Here is a 23,537-nt window from a genome sequence, read left to right as displayed (position 1 = left end):
ATCCAAAAGGAGTTGACATGTGAACTGAGATCTAAAGAATAATTAGAAGCCAAGTAAGGTGGCTCCCACCTGTAAACCTAACACTCTGGAAGGCTGAGGGAGCTGGATTGCCCTAAGCTCACAGGTTTGAGACCAGCCTGAGCCAGAGCAAGACCGCATCTCTAAAAACAGCCAGGCATGGTGGCAGGTGCCTTGTAGTCCCAGCTACTAGGGAGGCTGAGGCAAGAGAATCGCTTGAGCCCAAGAGTTGGAGGTTGCTGTGAGCCTTGATGCCTTGGCACTCTCCTGAGGGTGACAAAGTGAGACTGTCTTGAAAAAAGAAAAGGAATGAGTAGAAATGTTCTAAATGAGAGTCAAAGAAAAGTATTCCAGTTACTGGAAACAGTAAAAGAGTACCACGTGTTTGGTAACATGAAGCACTGAGCATGAGAGACAAGAGATGGGATTAGGGATGGGCTCAGTGTTCTACTGGGGACAGCGCTGCTCTTGGGGATTTGGAAAAGAGGGACCAGGGCATTTTGAGTTGGTACAATGACTGGGAAGAGTCCTAAAATCATCTACTCCTACCCCGTGTAGTTTAGATAAAAGTACAAGTTGATCTGGCCAGACGATAGGATTTTGCTATTCCCTACCAAGAGAGAATTTCTGTGAGGATTAGGGATTCAGTTCCAAGAGGATCACTTTTGTCCAAAAGTTTGAGGTTCCTGTGAGCTATGATGCCATGGCACTCTACTAAGGGAGACAGAGTGAGACTGCAGCGGTGCCAGTAGTCCCAGTTACTTGGGAGACTGAGGCAGGCAGATCACTAGCCCCAGGGTTTGAGGTTGCTGTGAACTAGGTGCCCCTTAGCACTCTAGCCTGGGGCATTAGAGTAAGACGCTGTCTCTAAAAAAAAATTTACATATATATTTTAAGGAAACTTAATAACAAGCACCCTACTATTTAAATTGTCAAAGCCTTATCATTTTATATAACCTGTAAGAAAATAAATAAGCATCTTTTATTGAGTTGTGTAAACCTATAAACCTAACACTCTGGAAGGCCAAGGCAGCTGGATTGCCCTGAGCTCACAGATTTAGTTTATGTGAGTTGTGTCTTTACATGCCCTTGGCATTCATCACTGGCTACTATAGTTAAAACAATGCTGGCTCGGCGCTTATAGCTCAACCGGCTAAGGCGCCAGCCACGTACACCTAAGGTGGCGGGTTCGAATCCCCAACCCGGACCCGCCAAACAACAATGATGGCTGCAACCAAAAAAAAAAGCCGGGCGTTGTGGCGGGCATCTGTGGTCCCAGCTACTTGGGAGGCGGAGGCAGGAGACTCGCTTGAGCCCAGGAGTTGGAGGTTGCTGTGAGCTGTAATGCCACGGCACTCTACCCAGGGGGACAGCTTGAGGCTCTGTCTCAAAAAAAAAAAAAAAAAAACAATGCTGACAAGTGGCTGAAGTCCTATGAAAGAAAAAAAAATTTTTTTTGAGACAGTCTCACTTTGTCACCCTTGGTAGAATGCCATGGCATCATAGCTCACAGCAACCTCAAATCTTGGGCTTGAGAAATCCTTCTTGCTTCAGCCTCCAGAGTAGCTGGGCTATAGGTGCCCACCACAGCACCTGGTTATTTCTTTTCTATTTTTAGTAGAGATGAGGGTCTCACTTTTGATCAGGCTGGTCTCGAATCCTGAGCTCCAGTGATCCTCCCATTCCAGACTCCCAGAGTGCTAGGATTATAGGTGGGAGTCACCACTCCCAGCCTGAAAGAAATCTTTTTTAATTCAGTGCTAATCAAAAAGCCCTGTGTCCTCTGAAACGATAGACTTGTTCCTCTGTGGTAAGAAAAATAATTGTCAGCTACCTATTTTCCTATGTATCTGTCAATATTTTCCTGACTTTAAGACTATCAGGACCACATTTTGAAGAGCTATCGTAATAGCTATATTGACTTTCTTGGCTTATTTTAAGTCTTATGTTTATAGTTTATTATTTAATCATATATACTTTTTATTAAAAGTCTCCTTATAATCTTTTTTTTTTAAGACAGAGTCCCACTTTGTCACCCTCAGTAGTGCTATGGCGTCATAACTCATAGCAACCTCAAACTCCTGGGCTCAAGCAATTCTCTTGCCTCAGCCTCCCAAGTAGCTGGGACTACAGCCGCCCACCACAACACCCAGCTATTTTTAGAGATGAAGTCTCACTCTGGCTCAGGCTAGTCTCAAACTTGTGAGCTCAGGCAACCCACCTGCCTCGGCATCCCAGAGTGCAAGGATTATAGCTGTGAGTCACCTTGCCCAGCCCTCTTTTTAGTCTTTATAGAAAGAAGCAATACATAATTTACAAACAAGCTGAAAACTTAGGGTGGGAATTTGTTTTGATTCAACCAAACTAGCTATTTTAATAATTATTATTTTAGTTGTATATCAGTTCTGATAGTGCTTTTTATGTTATTTATCTTGTGCTTTTTAAAATGTCTCCTTTCAGAATGGGTTCCACCTCAACCAGAATATTTCTATCAATCTACAGGAAATGAAAAGGTACCAGAAATTGTAGGAGAGGAAAAAGGCAAAATTGTCTATCAATTAGATTCAGGTATTGTCATTACATTGAACAATGAGTGGTTAATTGTGACACAGTTATAATAAATGTATTTTCTAAGATAAAGGTGATTTGAAAAAATCTATGCTTCAGTGATAAACTGTCTTTTCCAGACCAAACTAAGTGGGATCCCTGATACCAGTCATGAGCAGTCAGCTTTATTTATTTATTTTTTTTTTTGGAGACAGAGTTTCACTGTGTTGCCCTGTATAGAGTGCTATGGCATTACAACTCACAGCAACCTCACAGGCACCTGCTACAATGCCTGGCTATTTTTTTGTTGTTGTAGTTATTGTTGTTTAGCAGGCCCAGCCAGGTTTGAACCTGCCAGCCCCGGTGTATGTGGCCAGAGGCCCTAACTACTGAGCTATAGGCACCATGCTGAAAATGACAGTTTCTTTTTTTTAGAGACAGAGTCTCACTCTGTTGCCCTCAGTAGAGTGCCATGGCATCACAGCTCACAGCAACCTCCGGCTCCTGGGCTTAGGTGATTCTCTTGCCTCAGCCTCCCAAGCAGCTGGGACTATAGGCGCCTGCCACAACGCCCAGCTATTTTTGTTGTTGTTGCATTTGGCCAGGGCCGGGTTTGAACCTGCCACTCTCGGTATATTGGGCCAGTGCCCTACTCACTGAGCCACAGGCGCCGCTCAAAATGACAGTTTCTTAATAGTTCTAAGTCCATTTTAGACCTTAGCCCTTGTTATTCCCCTTCCTGAAAATCAAATGTTGTATCATCCTGGGGAGCTTACTCTTCATTTTACTACCTCCTATATGTACTTTAGTGAGTACCTTTTTTTTTTTGAGACAGAGTCTCACTGTGTCACCCTTAGTAGAGCGCTGTGGCATTACAGCTCACAGCAACCTCAAACTCTTGGGCTTAAGTGATTCTCTTGCCTCAACCTCCCAAGTACTACAGGGACTACAGGCACCTACCACAACACCTGGCTATTTTTGTTGTTCTTGTTTAATAGGTCTGGGCTGGGTTCAAACCCACCAGATTTGGTGTATGTGGCCAGCCCCGTAACCACTGAGCTATGGGCACAGCCCTAGTGAGTACTTTTTTAAATGCACTTGTAGTATGTTTCCTGAATTGAGTTGTAAACTTCTACAGGTAGAATCTATGTCTTTTGTAAAAAATAATACAGAACGCTATGCCCCAAAAGAACAACAAAGTACATATTCTTTTCAAAGGCACCTATTAGATGCCCCAGGATAGACTATATACTAGGCCATAATGCAAGAACCTCATTCTTTTGCCCTGCATAGAGTGCCATGGCATCATAACTCACAGCAACCTCAAACTATTGGGCAAAAATGGTCCTCTTGCTTCCACCTCCCCAGTAACTAGGACTACAGGCACCCGTCACAATGCCTGGCTGGTTTTTTTTTTTTTTGAGACAGAGCCTAAAGCTGTTGCCCTGGGTAGAGTGCTGTGGCATCACAGCTCACAGCAATCTCCAACTCCTGGGTTTAAGCAATTCTCTTGCCTCAGCCTCCTAAGTAGCTGGGACTACAGGTACCCACCACAATGCCTGGCCGTTTTTTGGTTGCAGCTGTCATTGTTGTTTGGCGGGCCTGGGCTGGATTCGAACCTGCCAACTCTACTGTATGCGGCTTGCACCTTAGCCACTTGAGCCACAGGTGCGGAGCCTAGATTTTGTTTCTAATTTATTTATTTATTTATAAGCAGCTTCACTGAGACTGAGCCCCGTGTGGTTGGTGCCCTAAGACATGCCTGTGTAACTAGTGAAGCTGATGGATGACGCCTCCACACCATGGTGCTCAGAGAGATTTGCTTTTTGGCGGGTTTTAACAGTGAGAAACAGACTAATGTCTATGTGCATATGCACACGGCATTCTCTGCACAAGGTCTGGGGACTTTCCCCTAGGCAGAAGAACAAGGAACCAGTCCCCTGTGTATAGCCTAGGAAATAGACCTTTAGCACTACCCTTTTTTTTTTCTATTTTTAGTAGAGATGGGGACTTGTCTTGTCAGGCTGGTCTTGAACGCCTAAGCTCAAGCAATCCACCTGCCTCAGCCTCCCAGAGGGTTAGGATTACAGGTGTGTGCACCACACCTGGCTTAGCAAGTCTTAATATAGTTAACGGCATTGAAATCATATAAAGTACATTTCTCTGACCACAACAAAATTAAGTGAGACATGAACAATAGAATGAGAATGAGCAATGTTCCTACAAATATTAGGAAATTGAACATTGGTTCGGTGCCTATAGCTCAGTGGTTAGTGGGCTGGCCATATACACCAGGGCTGGTGGGTACTGCCCCAGCCAGGGCCTGCTAAACAACGACAACTACATCAGAAAAATAGCTAGGTGCTGTGGCGCACATCTGTAGTCCCAGCCTCTTGGGAGGCTGAGGCAAGAGAATCACTTAAGCCCAATAGTTAGAGGGTGCTGTGAGCTGTGATGCCATAGTATTCTACTGAGGGCAACATAGTGAGATTCTCTCTCTCAAAGAAAAAATTGAACAACACATTTCTTAATACCTATGGGTTAAATCACAAGGAGAGTTCAAAAATATTTTGAACTGAATGAAAATGAAACCACAACGTATCAAAAGTTATAGAATGAGGCTTGGTGACCATTGCTCAGTGGCTAGGGCGCCAGCCACATATACCTGGGCTGGCAGGTTCAAACCCAGCCCAAGCCTGCTAAACAATAATGACAGCTACAACAACAACAACAACAACAAAAGCCAGGCATTGTGGTGGGCACCTGTAGGCCCTGTAGTAGTTGGGAGGCTGAGGCAAGAGAATTGCTTATGCCCAGGAGTTTGAGGTTGCTGAAAGCTGTGACGCTACGGGACAGGAGTTCGAGACCAACCTGAGTAAGAGAGAGATCTCATCTCTAAAAATAGCCGGGTGCTGGCTCCACACCCATAGCTTAGTGGTTCCGGCATGCCAGCCACATACACTGGGGCTGGCGGGTTCAAGGCTGGCCCAGGCCTGCTAAACATTGACAACTACAATACAAAAAAATAGCCGGGCACTGTGACAGACACTTGTAGTCCCAGCTACTTGGGAGGCTGAGGCAAGAAGATAGCTTAAGCTCAAGAGTTTGAGGTTGCTGTGAGCTGTGACACCACAGCAATCTACTGAGAGCAACATAGTGAGACTCTTGTCTCAAAAAAAAAAATAATAATAGTTACAGGATGAAAAAAAGTTATAGAATGCAATTTAAAAAAAAATTCATAGGATCCAGATAAAGCATTATCTGGGAAACTATGGTTTCAAATGCCTATATTTGAAAACAAGAAAGATATGAAATAAATTACCTCAACTTCCACCTTAATAAATGAGAAAAATAAGAGCCAACTAAACCAAATGAAAGCAGAAGGAAGGAAATATTAAAAATAAGAATGGGCTCGGCGCCTGTGGCTCAAGCGGCTAAGGCGCCAGCCACGTACACCTAAGGTGGCAGGTTCGAATCCCCAGCCCGGGTCGGCCAAACAACAATGATGGCTGCAACCAAAAAATAGCAGGGCGTTGTGGTGGGCGCCTGTGGTCCCAGCTACTTGGGAGGCTGAGGCAGGAGACTCGCTTGAGCCCAGGAGTTGGAGGTTGCTGTGAGCTGTGATGCCATGGCACTCTACCCAGGGGGATAGCTTGAGGCTCCGTCTCAAAAAAAAAATAAAAAATAAAAAATAAGAATGGAAATCGGGGGCAGGCCCAGTAGTTCACACCTGTAATCCTAGCACTCTAGGAGTCCAAGGCAGGTGGATTGCTTGAGTTGAGGAGTTCAAGACCTACCTGAGCAAGAGGTACTAAAAACAGAAGAAAATTAGCTGGGTGTTGTGGCTACTTGGGAGACTGAGGCAAGAGAATCACCTGAACTCAGGAGTTTGAGGTTGTTGTGAGCTAGGACACCATGGCACTCTAACCTGGGTAACAGAGTAAGACTTAGTCTTAAAAGAAAGAAAAAGAGAATGGAAATCAGTGAAAAAGAAGACAGAAAAATAATAGAAAATCAACCCAAAGTTGGTTCTTTGGATATATCAAAATTTTATCTACACCAACTAAGAAAAAAAAAAAAAAGAGGGAAGACACAGATTATCAAAATCAGGAATGAAAAAGGAAGATGGGCTCGGTGCCTGTGGCTCAAGTGGCTAAGGCGCCAGCCAGATACACCTGAGCTGGTGGGTTTGAATCCAGCCAAACAACAATGACGGCTGCAACCAAACCAAAATAGCCAGGCATTGTGGCAGGCACCTGTAGTCCCAGCTACGTAGGAGGCAGAGGCAAGAGAATTGCTTGAACCCAAGAGTTGGAGGTTGCTGTGAGCTGTGCTGCCACAGCACTTTACCCAGGGCGACGCTCGAGACTCTGTCTCAAAAAAAAAAGAAAGAAAAAGGAAGATAGCCATCAAACTGATTATTTTAGAAATCAAAATAATTATAAGGTAATGCTCACAATCAGCTTTATGCCAACAAAGGAGACAGCTTTGACGAACAGGACAAATTGCTAGAAAGATACAAGTTACCAAAACTGATTCAGGAATAAAAAAAAGTTTAAATAGACTACAACAGGGGGCACCCGTAGTTCAGTGGTTAAGTTGCCAGCCACATGCTCTAGTGCTGGTGGGTTCGAACCCAGCCAGGTCCTGCTAAACAAACAAACAAATGAACAAAAGGGTTGAGTGCTGGGTGCAAGCCCCACAACCCCCTTAAAAAAAACAAAACTATAACAAGAAATTGGATTAGTAAGGGCCAGGCATGGAGTAGCTCATGCCTATAATCCTAACACTTTGGGAGGCTGAGGCAGGTGGATTGCTTGAGCTCAGGAGTTCAAGACCAGCCTGAGCAAGAGCAAGACCCCCTGTCTCTTAAAAAAATAGCCACTTGGCTGGGCGCAGTGGCTCATACCTGTAATTCCAGCACTGTGGGAGGCTGAGGAGTGAGACTTGCTTGAGCTCAGGAGTTTGAGACTTGTCTGAGCAAGAGTGAAACCCCGACTCATGGAAAAACCCAGCTGGGTGATGCAGTGAGCACCTGTAATCTCTGTGGCTTCTGTAGGCTGAGGCAGTGGGATGCCCACAGCCAGAGTCTGAGGTTGCAGTGAGCTATGATGCCATTGCACTCTGCTCAGGGGCGTAGGGTGGGACTCTGCCTTAATAACAACAACAACAACAACAAAAATATCCAGACAGTGTTGCAGGTGCCTGCAGTCCCAGCTACTGGAGAGGCTGAAGCAAGAGGATCTTCTGAGCCCAAGAGTTTGAGGTTGCTGTGAGCTAGGACACCATGGCACTCTACCAAGAGTGACAACATGAGACACTGTCTCAAAAAAAAAAAACAAAGGAAGTGAATTAGAAATAAAAATCTTCCCACAGTGGCTGGGTGAGGTGGCTCACACTTGTAATCCTAGCACTCTGAAAGGCAGAAGTGGGTAGATTGCTTGAGCTCATGAGTTCAAGATCAGCCTGAGCAAAAGTGAGACCCCATCTCTACTAAAAATAGAATAACTGAGGCAAGAGGATTGCTTAAGCACAAGAGTTGGAGGTTGCTGTGAGCTATGATGCCATGGCACTCTACCCAGGGCAACAGTTCGAGACTCTGTCTCAAAAAAAAAAATTTTTTTTTCCCACAAAGAAAACTCAAGCCCAGGATGGCGCCTGTGGCTCAGTGAGTAGGGTGCTGGCCCCATATACCAAGGGTGGCAGGTTCAAACCGACCCCAGCCAAACTGCAACAAAAAATAGCCGGGCATTGTGGCCCAGCTTCTTGGGAGGCTGAGGCAACAGAGTCGCCTAAGCCAGGATTTGGAGGTTGCTGTGAGCTGTAACACCACGGCACTCTACCAAGGGTGACATAGTGAGACTCTGTCTCAAAAAAAAATAAATAAATAAAACTCAAGCCCTGACGATTTGCCAGTATTTGTTTGAAATCTATCAAACATTTAGAGATGAATTAGTACCAAATTTTCACCAACTCTGACAACAGAAGAAGAAGAAAAGTTTCCCCACTCTTTATGAAACCTGTATTACCCTTTTTATGAAACCAAAGCCAAGGCTCGGCACTTGTGGCTCAAGTGGCTAAGGCGCCAGCCACATACACCTAAGGTGGCAGGTTCGAATCCAGCCCGGTCGGCCAAACAACAATGATGGCTGCAACCAAAAAATAGCAGGGCGTTGTGGTGGGCGCCTGTGGTCCCAGCTACTTGGGAGGCTGAGGCAGGAGACTTGCTTGAGCCCAGGAGTTGGAGGTTGCTGTGAGCTGTGATGCTATGGTACTCTACCCAAGGGGACAGCTTAAGGCTCTGTCTCAAAAAAAAGAAACCAAAGCCAAGGAAAGACATCACAAGAAAATGGCAAAATAATATTGCTAAAGAATATAAATGCAAAATTCCTCTACAAGGTTGACTTCAGACCTAATCCAGTAACATATAAAAAATAATTATAGCTGAGTGAGAGGGCTCACACCTCTAATCCTAACTATCTGGGAGTCCAAGGTGGGTGGATTGCCCAAGCTTAGGAATTGGAGACCTGCTTATGCAAGAGCAAGACTCCATGTCTACAAAAGCAGAAAAACTATAGGTGGGTGTCTGTAGTTCCAGCTACTGAGGAGGCTGAGGCAAGGGGATTGCTTAAGCCTAAGAGTTTGAGGTTACTGAGCTGTGACGTCATAGCACTCTACGGAGGGCGACAAAGTGAGACTCTGTCTCTAAAAAAAGAAAAGAATCAATCTTTTCAGAACGCTAGAATTCAATTATAAACAGCAACATAGGGGAATGCTTAGTGAAGAAACAAACTGCAAAAAAGAGAAAGTTGGAGCGGGTTGCATGCGGTAAAACACTCTTGTAGTTTCAGGATTGCTTCAGGAGTTCAAGTTTAGCCTGGGCAACAGACCCCATCTCAAAAAAAAAAAAAAGACTTTATCTCAAAAAACAAAATTGCAAAAGAGAAAGTGTGGCATTTTTGCTTACTCACCTACCTTTCCCCATTCTTCAGCTCTGCAGAGGCCATGAGGACGGTAGCCCATATCCCTAAGGTGGCATGCTGATGATGGGGAAGGAAAGTATGGATCTTATTCTAAAAACACTGTGGTTCTGATTTTTTTTTTTTTTTTTTTTAGCTGTCTCACCTCTCCCTAAGGAGTCAGAGCAAAGTCTGATTTTTGTTTCTCCCCTCTTGAGATAGAGCAGTTTTTCCTGGTAGAATCTATCAAAAGCATGTAAAGACATATACTACCCAGTGGCTCCTGTAGCTCAGTGGATAGGGTGCTGGCCACATGTACCAGGGCTGGGGGGTTAAAACCCAGCCCCAGCCTGCTAAAACAAAGCATAGCTGGGCATTGTGGCAGGTACCTGTAGTCCCAGCCACTTGGGAGGCTGAGGCAAGAGAATCCCTTGAGCCCAAGAGTTGGACATTGCTGTGAGCTGTGATGCTTTGGAACTCTACCAAGGGTGACACATAGTGAGACTCTGTCTAAAAAAAAAAGAAAAAAAATAGCTGGGCATTGTGGTGGGTGCCTGTAGTCCCAGCTACTTGGGAGGCGGAGGCAAGAGAATTGCTTAAGCCCAAGAGTTTGAGGTTGCTGTGAGTTGTGACCCCAAGGCACTCTACCCAGGGTGACAGCTTGAGACTCTGTCTCAAAAAAAGAAAAGAAAGGGCCACCACAAATACTGGGGAATGCAGGATCCATGGCTAGGGCTGCACCCGTGTGTAAGGAAGAGCATAAGAAGAACCTAGATGTTCACCTCTGGTTGATTGTACTTTGGGTTCTGTGCAAGCAAGAGGTGAAGGCTAACATTGAGTCTACCTTGGTATTGAGCAGTGTCCCACCTCAGAGCCAATATGCAAAGACTAGGAAAATTATGTGAGTTGTTTTTATTCTGGGATTTGGGGGGCTATACGTATATAAGGAAATATCTCTGTTAACCCACTGGCTGACCTCAGATAAAATGGAATGGAGACTTGGTGACTACACATGACAAGGAATAACAAACATCATTCTCAATGGTGAAAGACTGAAAGACTTACCTCTAAAGGATCAGTAACAAGATAAGGATGCCTACTTCTTTTTTTTTTTTTGAGTTTCATTTTGTCACCCTTGGTAGAATGCTATGGCATTATAGCTCACAACAACCTCAAACTCTTGGGCTCAAGCAATTCTCTTGCCTCAGGCTCCCAAGTAATGAGGACTACAGGTGCCTGCACAAAGCCTGGCTATTTTTAGAGATGAGGTCTCACTCTGGCTCAGGCTGGTTTTTTTTTTCTTTTTTTTTGAGACAGAGTCTCATTATGTTGTCCTCAGTAGAGTGCGATGGCATCACAGCTCACAGCAACCTACAACTCTTGAGCTTAAGTGATTCTCTTTCCTCAGGCACCCGCCACAACACCTGGCTATTTTTTGTTGCAGTCGTCATTGTTTAGCTGGTCCAGGCTGAGTTCGAACCCACCACCCTTGGTGTATGTGGCTAGAGCCGTAACCACTGCTTGCGGGCACCAAGCCATCTCAGGCTTGTCTTGAACCTGTGAGCTCAGGCAATCCACACACCTTGGCCTCCCAGAGTGCTGGGATTAGAGGTGTGAGCCACTGCACCCCGCCAAGGATGCTCACTTTCACCACTGCCATTCAATATCATGTGGTAAGTTTTAGCCAGAACAATTAGACAGAAAAAAGAAATAAAAGTCATCCAAACTGGAAAGGAAAAAGTAAAATCATCTTCATTCACTGAGGACATGATCTGATATATAGAAAATCCAAAAGAATGCGTGCAGATACAAATACTACTAGATCTGGGTGGCACCTGTGGCTCAGTGAGTAGGATGCTGGCCCCATATACCCAGGATGGCGAGTTCAAACTCAACCCCAACCAAACTGCAACAAAAAATAGCTGGGCATTGTGGCGGGCGCCTATAGTCCCAGCTACTCCGGAAGCTGAGGCAAGAGAATCACCTAAGCCCAAGAGCTGGAGGTTGCTGTGAGCTGTGATACCACATCAGTCTATCCAGAGCGACAAAGTGAAACTCTGTCTCTAAAAAAATATATATACTACTAAATCTAATCAACAAATTCAGCAAAATTGCAGGTTATTGATTCCATTTATTGATCTATAACCTGTTCCTATAGCACAGTGGTTAGGGCACTGACCACATACAAGGGTGGCGGGTTCGAACCTGGCCTGGGCCAGCTAAACAACAATAACAACTGCAACAAAAAAACAGCCAGGCACTGTGATAGAAGTCTGTAGTCCCAGCTACTCGGGAGGCTGAGGCAAGAGAATCACTTAAGCCCAAGAGTTTGAAGTTGCTATGAGTTGTGATGCCATGGTATTCTACCAAGGGCAAAATAGTGAGTCTCTGTCTCAAAAAAAAAAAAAAAGACAAACCAACTAAAAAATGGGCAATAGATTTGAATATTTTGCCAAAGAAAATAATACAAATGCTTTTTTTTTTTTTTTAAAGAGACAGAGTCTAACTTTGTCACCCTCAGTAGAGTACTGTTGCGTCACAACTCACATTAACCTCTGGCTCTTGGGCTTAGGTGATTCTCTTGCCTCAGCCTCCCGAGTAGCTAGGACTACAGGTGCTCACCACAATGCCTGGCACTTTTTTGTTGTTGCAGTTTGGCCTATGCCAGGTTCTAACCCACCACCCTCAATATATGGGGCTGGCACCCTACTCACTGAGCCACAGCTGCTGCCCAATACAAATGCCTTTTAAGCACATGAAAAGATGTTCAACATCATAAGTTGTTAAAGAAATGAAAATTAAAACTATGAAAACTGTGTTATAGTTTTTCTTTCTTTCTTTTTTTTTTTTTTTTGAGACAGAGTCACTATGTCTACCCTCAGTAGCATGCCATGGCATCACAGCTCACAGCAACCTCAAATTCTTGGGCTTAAGTGATTCTCTTGCCCCAACCTCCCAAGTAGCTGGGACTACAGGCACCCACAACGCCCAGCTATTCTTTGTTGTTATTGTTTCAGTTGTCATTGTTGATTTTAGCAGGCCTGGGCTGGGCTTGACCCTGCCAGCCTCCGTGTATGTGGCTAGCGCCCTACTCACTGAGCTACAGACACTACAGACATATCCACTAGAATAGCCATCATAAAAGATAGACAATAATAAGTGCTGGGGAGGAGGTGGAGCAGGTGGAAACAGTACCATTAGAGATAGAACAAAGGGGACATAATGCTAAGGAGCAATGAGCAAACAATGTAACAGGAACCTTTCTGAGGGAGGGGAAGTGAATTTTGAATAATGGCAAGAGGACAAATTGTTAGTAGGGATGGATATGGGGAGGTAGGGGAGCTGCCCACAAGGGCATCCTTTGTCATCACTAAAAATCATCTGATACTCTGCACATACAATCAATACCAGGACCAATTAGAACTTTTAAACAAGAGTTTTTGACAATTGGGAAATATTATATGAAAGAAATAGAAAGCAAGAAAAGATTGTCACAATTTCAAAGTCAATCTGCTAAATAAGATGATCAGAAAGAAAATGTTTTATTGGAGGAGGAATATATACGAAGTTTAGTTAGAAACAGAATGTGCTAAGTCAGTGAAATCAGAGGAGGCTCTTGGAGAAATAAGCAGAAGTAGGAGGGAATGTCTGCATAATTTTTACATTCCTGCAAGTAGAGGAATGAAATGAGCCAATTACAGTTCAGGCTTCTCTGAGATATAAATAGCATATGTTCCACTCTCACTTGCCTTGATTATGAGCTCTCCTCATGTTAATGTTAATATGGTGAAAAAACTAAGCTGGACCTGGTGACACATGCCTATAATCCCAACTACTTGGGAAGCTGAGCAGGGAGGTTCTCTTTGGGCCCAGGAGTTTGAAGCTGTAGCATACTGGGATTGTACCCATGAATAGCCACTGCCTGCACTCTAACCTAAAGAGCAACAGTCTTTAAGTCTGAGAGACCCAGTCTTTAAAAATAATAGTTATTGGGCGGTGCTTGTGGCTCAGTTGGTAGGGTGCTGGCCCCTTATACCGAGGGTGGCGGGTTTGAGCCTGGCCCCAGCCAAACTTCAACGACAAAAAATAATAATAACTGGGCATTGTGGCTGGCACCTGTAGGCAGGCCCAGCTATTTGGGAGGCTGAGGTAAGAGAATCGCCTAAAGCCCAGGAGTTGGAGGTTGCTTTTGACCCTGTCTCAAAAGAAAAAAAAAAAAAGGAAAAATGAGAAAGTTATAATAATAGGGTGGCACCTGTGGCACAAAGGAGCAGGGCACTGGCCCCATATGCCAGAGGTGGCGGATTCAAACTCAGCTCTGGCCAAAAACTGCAAATAAATAAATAAATAAATAATAAAAATACTACAGGGGGAAAGCTATATACAATGAAATAAAGTATGGTAAAGCAATAAAGCAATTCACTGTCTAGCTCCACCTTAGTCATCAAAATATGGGTGTATTTACTAATGAATTGACTAGTTATAAAATCAGGCCCTGCACAAACATTACTATTTAATGGTAGGATATATACTGCCCCCTGGTCAATATCTTTGATATCAATTGTTCTTACTTGTTCATGGGTATTGTTAGCATCTGACTATATATATATATTTCTTTTTTTTTTTTTTGAGACAGAATCTCACTATGTCACCCTTGGTAGCATGCTGTGGCGTCACAGTTCACAGCAACCTCAAACTCTTGGGCTTAAATGACTCCCTTGCCTCAGCCTCCCAAGTAGCTGGGACTATAGGCACCTGCCACAACACCCGCTAGCCCAACATACCTGGCTAGCCCAGTGTATGTGGCTGGCACCGTAACCACTGAGCTATGAGCACCAAGCCACTATTTGCATTTTTTATAGAAAAGGTTACAAATGTTTTCAGATCCTCCATAAAGGTAGGTGAAATAGCATTGTGTTTTCAAACATTTAGAATATCATTTTTGCCAACATTCTTTTAAATTACGGTTCAGATGAGTACAAGCAGTATCTGAGATACCAAGAGGAGTCATAAAGCAAAAGGAAGTACCCTTATAGGCTTACAAGACTCCAAAGAAATAAGTTGTTGAAAATTAAAAGCCTCAGCTTGGCGCCTGTGGCTCAAGCAGCTAAGGTGCCAGCCACATACACCTGAGCTGGCAGGTTCAAATCCAGCCCAGGCCCACCAAAGAACAATGACAGCTGCAACCAAAAAAACAGCTGGGTGTGGTGGCGGGCGCCTGTAGTCCCAGCTACTTGGGAGGCAGAGGCAGGAGAATCGCTTAAGCCCAGGAGTTGGAGGTTGCTGTGAGCTGTGATGCCACAGCACTCTACCCAGAGTGACAGCTTGAAGCTCTGTCTCAAAAAAAAAAAAAGAAAAAGAAAATTAAAAGCCTCTGGCTAGGTATAGTGGCTTGTGCCCATAATCCTGGCATTCTAGCAGACTGAGGCAGGAGGATCAAGAAGAGCCAGAGCAAGAATGAGACCCAGGCTCGGCACCTGTAGCTCAACCGGCTAAGGCGCCAGCCACGTACAGCTAAGGTGGCCGGTTCGAATCCCCAGCCCGGACCCAGCAAACAACAATGATGGCTGCAACCAAAAAATAGCCAGGCGTTGTGGCGGGCGCCTGTGGTCCCAGCTACTTGGGAGGCGGAGGCAGGAGACTCGCTTGAGCCCAGGAGTTGGAGGTTGCTGTGAGCTGAAATGCCACGGCACTCTACCCAAGGGGATAGCTTGAGGCTATGTCTCAAAAAAAAAAAAAAAGAATGAGACCCAATCTCTATATAAATAGAAAAATCAGTCAGATGTGGTGGTGCATACCTATAGTCCCAGCTATTGGGGAGACTGAGGCAGGAGGATAGTGTGGGCCTCCTGCCCAAGAGTTTGAGGTTGCCATGAGCTATTATGACACCATTGCACTCTACGCAGGATGGCAGAGTGAGACCCTGTCTCAAAAGGAAAAAAAATGAAAAGAAAATTAAAAGTCTCAGCAAAAGACCCTGGGCAAGGTGGCTCATGCCTGTAATCCCAACACTTGGGAGGCCAAGTTGAGTGGATTGCTTGAACTCATGAGTTCAAGACTAGCCTTAGCAAGATAGAGACCCCATCTAAAATATAGATGGGTGTTGTGGTGATTACCTATAGTCCCAGCTACTTCAGAGGCTGAGGCAAGAGAATCGCTTAAGTCTAAGAGTTTGGGGTTGCTGTGAGCTGTGATGCCACAGTACTCTACTGAGGGAAAGAAAAAAAGTCTCAGCGAAGATGATTAAAAATTTGAATATTCAACTGTTGTTTGCCTAGAATAGTGCTGACCACATAGATGAGGTCAGTAAATAATTTCTGAATAAATAATTTTTTTTTTTTTTTTTAGAGACAGTCTCACTTTGATGCCCTTGGTAGAGTGCTGTGGCATCACAGCCACAATGCCCAGCTATTTTTTTTGTTGCAGTTTGGCCAGGGCCAGGTTCAAACCCGGCACCCTCAGTATATGGGGCCAGCGCCCTACTCATTGAGCCACAGGTGTCGCCCAGTGAATGAATTTTTGAGTGGTGAGAAGAATGGACAAAGTATGTTTATTTTATCTGCAGTGCCCACAGAAGGTTCCTATTTCACCAGTTCCCGAGTAGGAGGCAAACGAGGAAGTATCAAGGAACTTGCTGTCACCTTGCAAGGACCAGAAGACAATACTCTATTGTTTGAATCAAGGTTTGAGAGTGGGAATCTACAAAAAGCTGTCAGAGTGTAAGTAAAAAGAAATTTCCCAAAAGAATAGTAATTACAGTGATTGACAGGCATCTTCAGGAATGATACCAGAATTAGGAGTGTTAGCAAAAAAGAGAGATAGTAGGAAATGGTTATGAGAGTGAAGAAGAGTGGAATAATTATAACTCATGTTTTCCCCCGAATAAAACATCATTTAAATTGTTTATTCTGGGGCAGTGCCTGTGGCTCAGTGAGTAGGGCGCCGGCCCCATATATTGAGGGTGGCGGGTTCACACCCTGCCCTGGCCACTCAGGAGGCTGAGGCAAGAGAATTGCCTAAGCCCAAGAGCTGGAGGTTGCTGTGAGCTGTGAAGATCTGGCACTCTACAAGGGCGATAGAGTGAGATTGTCTCTAGGGAAAAAAAATTGTTTCTTCTGCTTATGAAAGAAATTAGAGCTCACTTAAAATTTGATTTTAAGCGGCTAAGGTGCCATATACACCAGAGCTGGTGGGTTTGAATCCAGCCTAGGCCTGCCAAACAACAATGACAACTACAACCAAAAAATAGCTGGGTGTGGTGGTGGGTGCCCGTAGTCCCTGCTACTTGGGAGGCTGAGGCAAGAGAATCACTTAAGCCCAGGAGTTGGAGGTTACTGTGAGCTGTGATGCCACAACGCTCTACCCAGAGTGACAGCTTGAAGCTCTGTCTCAATTAAAAAAAATTTTTTTTGATTCAGTAAAAATACATAATATAAAAAGTCCTATCATCACACCCCCCAGAGGCAGCAACCCTGGGAAGCTGAGGTAGGTGGATTGCCTGAGCTCATGAATTCAAATTCCAGACCTCTAAAAATAGCTGGGCATTGTGGCAGGTGCCTGTAAGTCCCAGCTACTTGGGAGGCTGAAGCAAGAGAATCACTTGAGCCCAAGAGTTTGAAGTTGCTATGAGTTATGATACCAGGGCACTCTACCGAGTATAACAAAGCAAGACTGTCTCCAAAAAAAAAAAAAAAAAAAAAAAAGGCTGGGTGCCTGTAGCTCAGTGGATGACAAAGTGAAACTGTCTCAATTAAAAAAAAAAATGGATAATAATATACACGCATTGTTTTGTCAGTTGTCTTTTTCTACTTAATAAATTTTAGGTGTTTTTCTATGGCAGAACCATCCATGTATGTCTTTATTTTTAATAGTGTATATTATTCTGTTGTAGGAGTATTCCACACCTTATTCACTTTGTTCATAACTAATGGGAAATTATGATGTTTACAATTTTTATTTTTGTTTTTTTTTTTTTTTTTGAGGCTGGCCTTAAACTCCTGAGCTCAAGCAATCCAACCACCTCGGCCTCCCAGAGTGCTAGGATTTACCAGTGTGAGCCATCGCACCCGACGTATTCAGTGTGTTTCAGATAAATTTATTACGGTCATTAGAAACTTCTACTAAGCACTCTGGAAAAACACCAAAAAGCTCATAGAACTTCTAAACATGCTATGCAACTGGGTGGCGCCTGTAGCTTAAGCAGCTAAGGGGCCAGCCACATACACCAGAGCTGGAGGGTTCAAATCCAGCCTGGGCCTTCCAAACAATGACAACTACAACCAAAAAATAGCCAGGTACTGTGGCAGGTGACTGTAGTCCCAGCTACTCGGGAGGCTGAGGCAAGAGAATCGCTTGAGTCCAGGAGTTGGAGGTTGCTGTGAGCTATGATGCCACTGCACTCTTCCTAGGGCAATAGCCTGAGGCTCTGTCTCAAAAAAAAACAAAAACACATGCTATGCAACAGTGTGTTTTGAAACTCTTTCTTCCCCCTTCCAAACAATTTCTCTTTCCTCAAGTTTCTACTAGTTTAATATGTGTGTTGGAGAACTAATTAGAAAATAAATGTTTGATGGAGCAGGTTCAGGTTTTTCTGTTATAAATAAATTCATTTTTACGAAAGAAAAACAGTATTTTCCCAGATTTTTTTTTTCAGTTTTTGGCCAGGGTTGGGTTTGAACCCCCCACCTCCAGCATATGGGCCTGGTGCCCTACTCCTTTGAGCCACTGGTGCCACCCTCAGATTTTTTTTTTTAAGGGGAATGTGAAGTTACAAAGATGTTCTATTTTTCCCATTACAGAGACACCTATGAGTATGAACTCACCTTGCGAACTGACCTCTACACAAACAAACATACTCAATGGTTTTATTTTCGGGTTCAGAACACCAGAAAAGATGCCACCTATCGCTTCACCATCGTCAATTTGCTAAAACCCAAGAGCCTTTATACCATAGGGATGAAGCCACTCATGTACTCCCAGTTGGATGCCAACATCCACAACATTGGCTGGAGGAGAGAAGGAAATGAAATTAAGTACTATAAGAACAACACAGACGATGGGCAGCAGCCCTTCTACTGTCTCACGTGGACCATTCAGTTTCCACATGACCAGGACACTTGCTTCTTTGCACACTTCTACCCATATACATACACCAATTTGCAATGCTACCTCCTGTCAGTGGCAAACAACCCCATCCAGTCTCAGTTCTGCAAGCTCCGAACTCTATGTAGGAGTCTAGCAGGAAATACTGTCTACCTGCTTACCATCACCAATCCATCCCAGACCCCTCAACAGGCAGCTGCAAAGAAAGCTGTGGTCTTGAGTGCCAGAGTCCACCCTGGGGAAAGTAATGGCTCCTGGATTATGAAAGGCTTTCTGGATTTCATCCTTAGCAACTCCCCAGATGCCCAGCTCCTCAGAGATATCTTTGTCTTCAAGGTGGTTCCCATGTTAAATCCAGATGGTGTGATTGTGGGAAATTATCGATGTTCCTTGGCTGGAAGGGACTTGAACAGGCATTATAAAACCATTCTGAAGGAGACTTTCCCTTGCATTTGGCACACCAGGAACATGATCAAAAGGTGAGACCTTTTATCTGTTGATCTTTCTGGGAATGCTGTGAGTACTAGTGCCAGATATCTCTGTCTCTTCCTTCTTCTGTTAAAGGAATCAAATGTGGCTTTGGAGACAGAATTTTTACCATTCTCTTTGCAGTCAAGTGGATTTGTTAATTTTCAGACCTTTTTTTTTTTTTGAGACAGAGTCTCATTACATTGCCCTTGGTAGAGTGCCACAGCAACCTTAACGATGGCTTAAATGATTCTCTTGCCTCAGCCTCCCAAGTACCTGGGACTATAGGTGCCTGCTACAACATTGGCCATTTTTTGGTTATAGTTGTCATTGTTGTTTGGCAGGCCTGGGCTGGGTTTGAACCCACCAGCTCCAGTATATGTGCCTGGCACCCTAACCGCTAAGCTATAGGCGCCAAGTCTCCTTGATTCTTTTTCATTCCTGCAGTTGCGGCCTCTATGCCTCCCTCCTTCTCTTCACAGTTCTGCTTCAGGGTGGGCTTTTTCCCAACAGGTTTGCTCCACTTCCTTGTCAGCTTACACAGGCCTACCCACCATCCCTTTCCATGTTAGACTTTTCCATTTTAAGTCCCTCTGATTAACAGGGACAAGACATGCCGGTGAAATGTTTTTAGCAATGGCTAAGGATGGGGATAGGGTCTCCTGAAGGCCATTGCAGTTAGGATTTTCTTGGGAGGGAATGTATAAATAACCATATTTAAGAATGAGATGCCACATAATCCTTGATTATTTCCATGCATTTTTTTTTACTTCCCCCCTCTCCTCCCATACCCCCTCCTTCCTCCTTCATCTTGGGCCATAGTTGTAATCTGTTCTTCATATGAAAGTGTGAGTGATTATAAATTGGTTTCATAATAGTACTGAGTACATGGGATATTTTTTCTTCCATTCTTGAGCTACTTTACAAAGTAGGATATGTTCCAGTTCCATCCGTGTAAACATAAAAGAGGATTTCCATGCATTTGAATGTCCACTGAGTCCTTTCTTTCCTCTCCTCTCCTCAACAGACTTCTTGAAGAAAGAGAGGTTCTCTTGTATTGTGATTTCCATGGCCACAGCCGTAAGAATAATATCTTCTTGTATGGCTGTAATAACAACAATCGCAAGTATTGGCTTCATGAGCGAGTCTTTCCTTTAATGTTAAGCAAAAATGCACCAGATAAGGTAAGCATGTAAGATGGTTTTCTGTCTATTAACTGAAGTACAAGGGAACTGATTGCTTCCTCTATGTAGTATTTTTTTTATTGCATTTTGGGCCAGGGCCAGGCTTGAACCTGCCACCCCTGGTATATATAGGCCGGTGCCCTACTCCTTGAGCCACAGGCACCACCCCGTAGTATTTTATTTGATACTTTTTTTTTTTTTGAGACAGAGCCTCAAGCTGTCGCCCTGGGTAGAGTGCTGTGGCATCACAGCTCAAAGCAACCTCCAACTCCTGGGCTTAAGCGATTCTCAGCCTCCCAAATAGCTGGGACTACAGGCACCCCCCACAATGCCCAGTTATTTTTTGGTTGTTGTTGTCATTGTGGTTTGGTGGGCCCAGGCTAGATTCGAACCTGCCAGCTCTGGTGTATGTGGCTGGCACCTTAGCTGCTTGAGATACAGGCACCGAGCCAACGCTTTTTTTCTTTTTAAGAGAGGGCCTAGCTCTGTCACCTAGGCTGGAGTGCCATGGCTCAACCACAGCTCACTACATCCTTAAACTGCTGGGCGCAGGCAATCCTCTTGCTTCAGTCACCTGGGTAGATAAGACTACAAGAGTGCCCTATCACACCCAGGTAATATTTAATCACACCCAGGCCAGGCTCAGTGGCTTGCACCTACAATCCTAGCACTCTGGGAGGTCAAGGTGGGGGAATTCCTTGAGCTCAGGTGTTTGAGACAAGCCTGAACAAGAGTGAAAACCCATCTCTACTAAGTAGAAAAACTTAGCCAGGCATTGTGGTAGGCACCTGTAGTCCCAGCTACTTGGAAAGCTGAGGCAGAAGTATTGCTTGAGCCCGAGAGTTTGAGATTGCTATGAGCTATGATGCCAGAGCGCTCTAGCCTGGGGCAACAGACTGGAACTCTGTCTCAAAAAAAAAATTTTTTTTACTATATATATATATATTTTAGAAGTGAGGTCTCACTATATTGCCCAGGCAGGTCTTGAACTCCTAGCCTCAAGCAGTCTTACCATCTCAGCCTTCCAAAGTGCTAGGACTACTAGCACTGGTAGTAGTGCTAGTGGTATGGTGTGAAGCACCATACCAGGCCATTATTTGGGATGTTGCATGCCTTTTTATTACCTTAGGTAAATGCCAACAACCTAGACGTCAAGAATTTAGAAAGATCTGGTTTTCAAAATTCCTGTGTCTATCAGCACCAATTGATGAACAGATAAATAAAACTGTGGTAGAAGGGCCAGGCACGGTGGCTCATGCCTATAATCCTAGCACTCTGAGAGGCCGAGGTGAGTGGATTGCCTGAACTCATGAGTTGGAGATCAGCCTGAGCCAGAGTGAGACCCCGTTTCTAAAAATAGCCAGGCATTGTGGTAGGCGCCTGTAATCCCAGCTACTTGGGAGGCTAAGGCAAGAGAACCACTTAAGCCTGAGAGTTTGAGGTTGCTGCGAGCTATTATGCCATGGCACTCTACTGAGGATGACAAAATGAGACTCTCTCTCAAGAAAAGAAAAGAAAAAAACAAAGTGTAGTAGATTCGTTCACACATGGACTATAATTAAAAATACTGCTGGACGGCACCTGTGGCTCAAAGTAGTAGAGTACCGGCCCCATATGCCAGAGGCGGTGGATTCAAACCCAAGCCTGGCCAAAAACTACAAAAAATAAGAATAAAAATACTGGCTTGGCGCCTATAGCTCAACCGGCTAAGGCGCCAGCCACGTACACCTAAGGTGGCGGGTTCGAATCCCCAGCCCGGACCCGCCAAACAACAATGACGGCTGCAACCAAAAAATAGCCAGGCGTTGTGGCGGGCACCTGTAGTCCCAGCTACTTGGGAGGCTGAGGCAGGAGACTCGCTTGAGCCCAGGAGTTGGAGGTTGCTGTGAGCTGTAATGCCAGGGCACTCTACCCAGGGGGACAGCTTGAGGCTCTGTCTCCAAAAAAAAAAAAAAAGAATAAAAATACTGCTACTGTAGGGCCTGAATAAAACTTAAACACATTATGGTAAGTGAAAGAAGCCAGATACAAGAGACCACATATTATATGACTCCATTATTTGAAATGTTTACAAGTGGCAAGTCTATAGAGACAAAAAGTAGTGACTGTCCTAGATGGTCGGGGAAGAGTGAAATGAAGAGTGGCTGCTAATGAGTATTGGATTTTTCTGAGGGATGAATTGTTCTGGGTTGTAGTAATAGTTGAACAATTCTGTGAATATTCTTACCCATTGAATTTTACATTCTAAACGAGTAAATTTATGGTATATGAACTATATCTTAATAAAGATGATTTTCAGAAATTATTCTGGACGCTTCACCTGGGGAATGAATTGAAACTCTTAGTAGATAGTTATCTGCCACCTTTAATCCTGGGGTTGGCCCTGGAAGAAGAGATTGAAGGATAAGAAAAATGCTAATATCATATGGAAACAGAAAAGGTTATGTAGGCTGAGTACAGTGGCTTATGCCACTATAATCCTAGCACTTTGGGAGACTGAGGTGGGAGAATCGTTTGAGGATAGAAGTTCCAGATCAGCCTAAGCAACATAACGAGACCTTGTCCCTACAAAAAATAGAAAACTTGAAATACAACGTGGCAGAAAGATCCTAATACTTTCCATCAAGGGAAAGTGATGGAGGTCTTCTCATGGTGATGGAGGTCTTAGTGCAGGACACCACCTCAGGGAAGGCAGGGGGCCACCCTTCCTGCCTCTTTCTTTTCTGTCCAGTGTTGGCAAGGAGTTGTTCCAGGCTTCCACATCCAGGATGAAGATAGTGAGCAAGTGAACAATCTATGAGGGATACAAGCACTGAGGTGCCTGAACCCACATCCAAACATTCTTATGCTGCAGGATGTGGTTTTGGAGATGACACCCATTATCAGAAAAAAAAAAAAAATTGACCAGGCTTTGTGGCTCACATCTATAATCCTAGCACACTGGGAGGCCAAGGCAGGTGGATTGCTTGAACGCTCATGAGTTCGAGACCAGCCTGAGCAAAAGTGAGACGCCCATCTCTATTAAAAATAGAAAAACTGAGGCTTGGTGCCCATAGCACAGTGGTTACGATGCTGGTCACATGCACCAAGGCTAGCAGGTTCAAACCCAGTCTAGACCAGCTAAACAACAATGACAACTGCAACAAAAAAATAGCCGGGTGTAGTGGCGGGTACCTGTAGTCCCAGCTACTTGGGAGGCTGAGGCAAGAGAATTGCTTAAGCCCAATAGTTTGAGGGTGCTGTGAGCTATAACGCCATG

At 44.4% G+C, this 23,537-nt stretch overlaps 1 protein-coding gene across 1 annotated transcript in view; it reads left to right on the top strand.

Moving 5' to 3' along the window:
- AGBL2 (ATP/GTP binding protein like 2) overlaps positions 1–23,537 on the top strand; it is a 61,809-nt gene that overhangs the window by 12,147 nt on the left and 26,125 nt on the right. Inside the window, exons 7-10 of the mRNA XM_012801430.1 lie at positions 2,479–2,586; positions 16,090–16,243; positions 18,323–19,105; positions 20,122–20,278. Of these exons, the coding sequence (XP_012656884.1) occupies positions 2,479–2,586; positions 16,090–16,243; positions 18,323–19,105; positions 20,122–20,278 (1,202 nt within the window). The remainder of the gene's footprint in view (positions 1–2,478; positions 2,587–16,089; positions 16,244–18,322; positions 19,106–20,121; positions 20,279–23,537) is intronic.

The sequence above is a fragment of the Otolemur garnettii genome, unplaced genomic scaffold (assembly GCF_000181295.1).
Source record: "Otolemur garnettii isolate 467f Iridium unplaced genomic scaffold, OtoGar3 scaffold00001, whole genome shotgun sequence".
Taxonomy (NCBI): Eukaryota; Metazoa; Chordata; class Mammalia; order Primates; family Galagidae; genus Otolemur; species Otolemur garnettii.
This window is presented reverse-complemented; position numbering and strand designations above follow the sequence as displayed.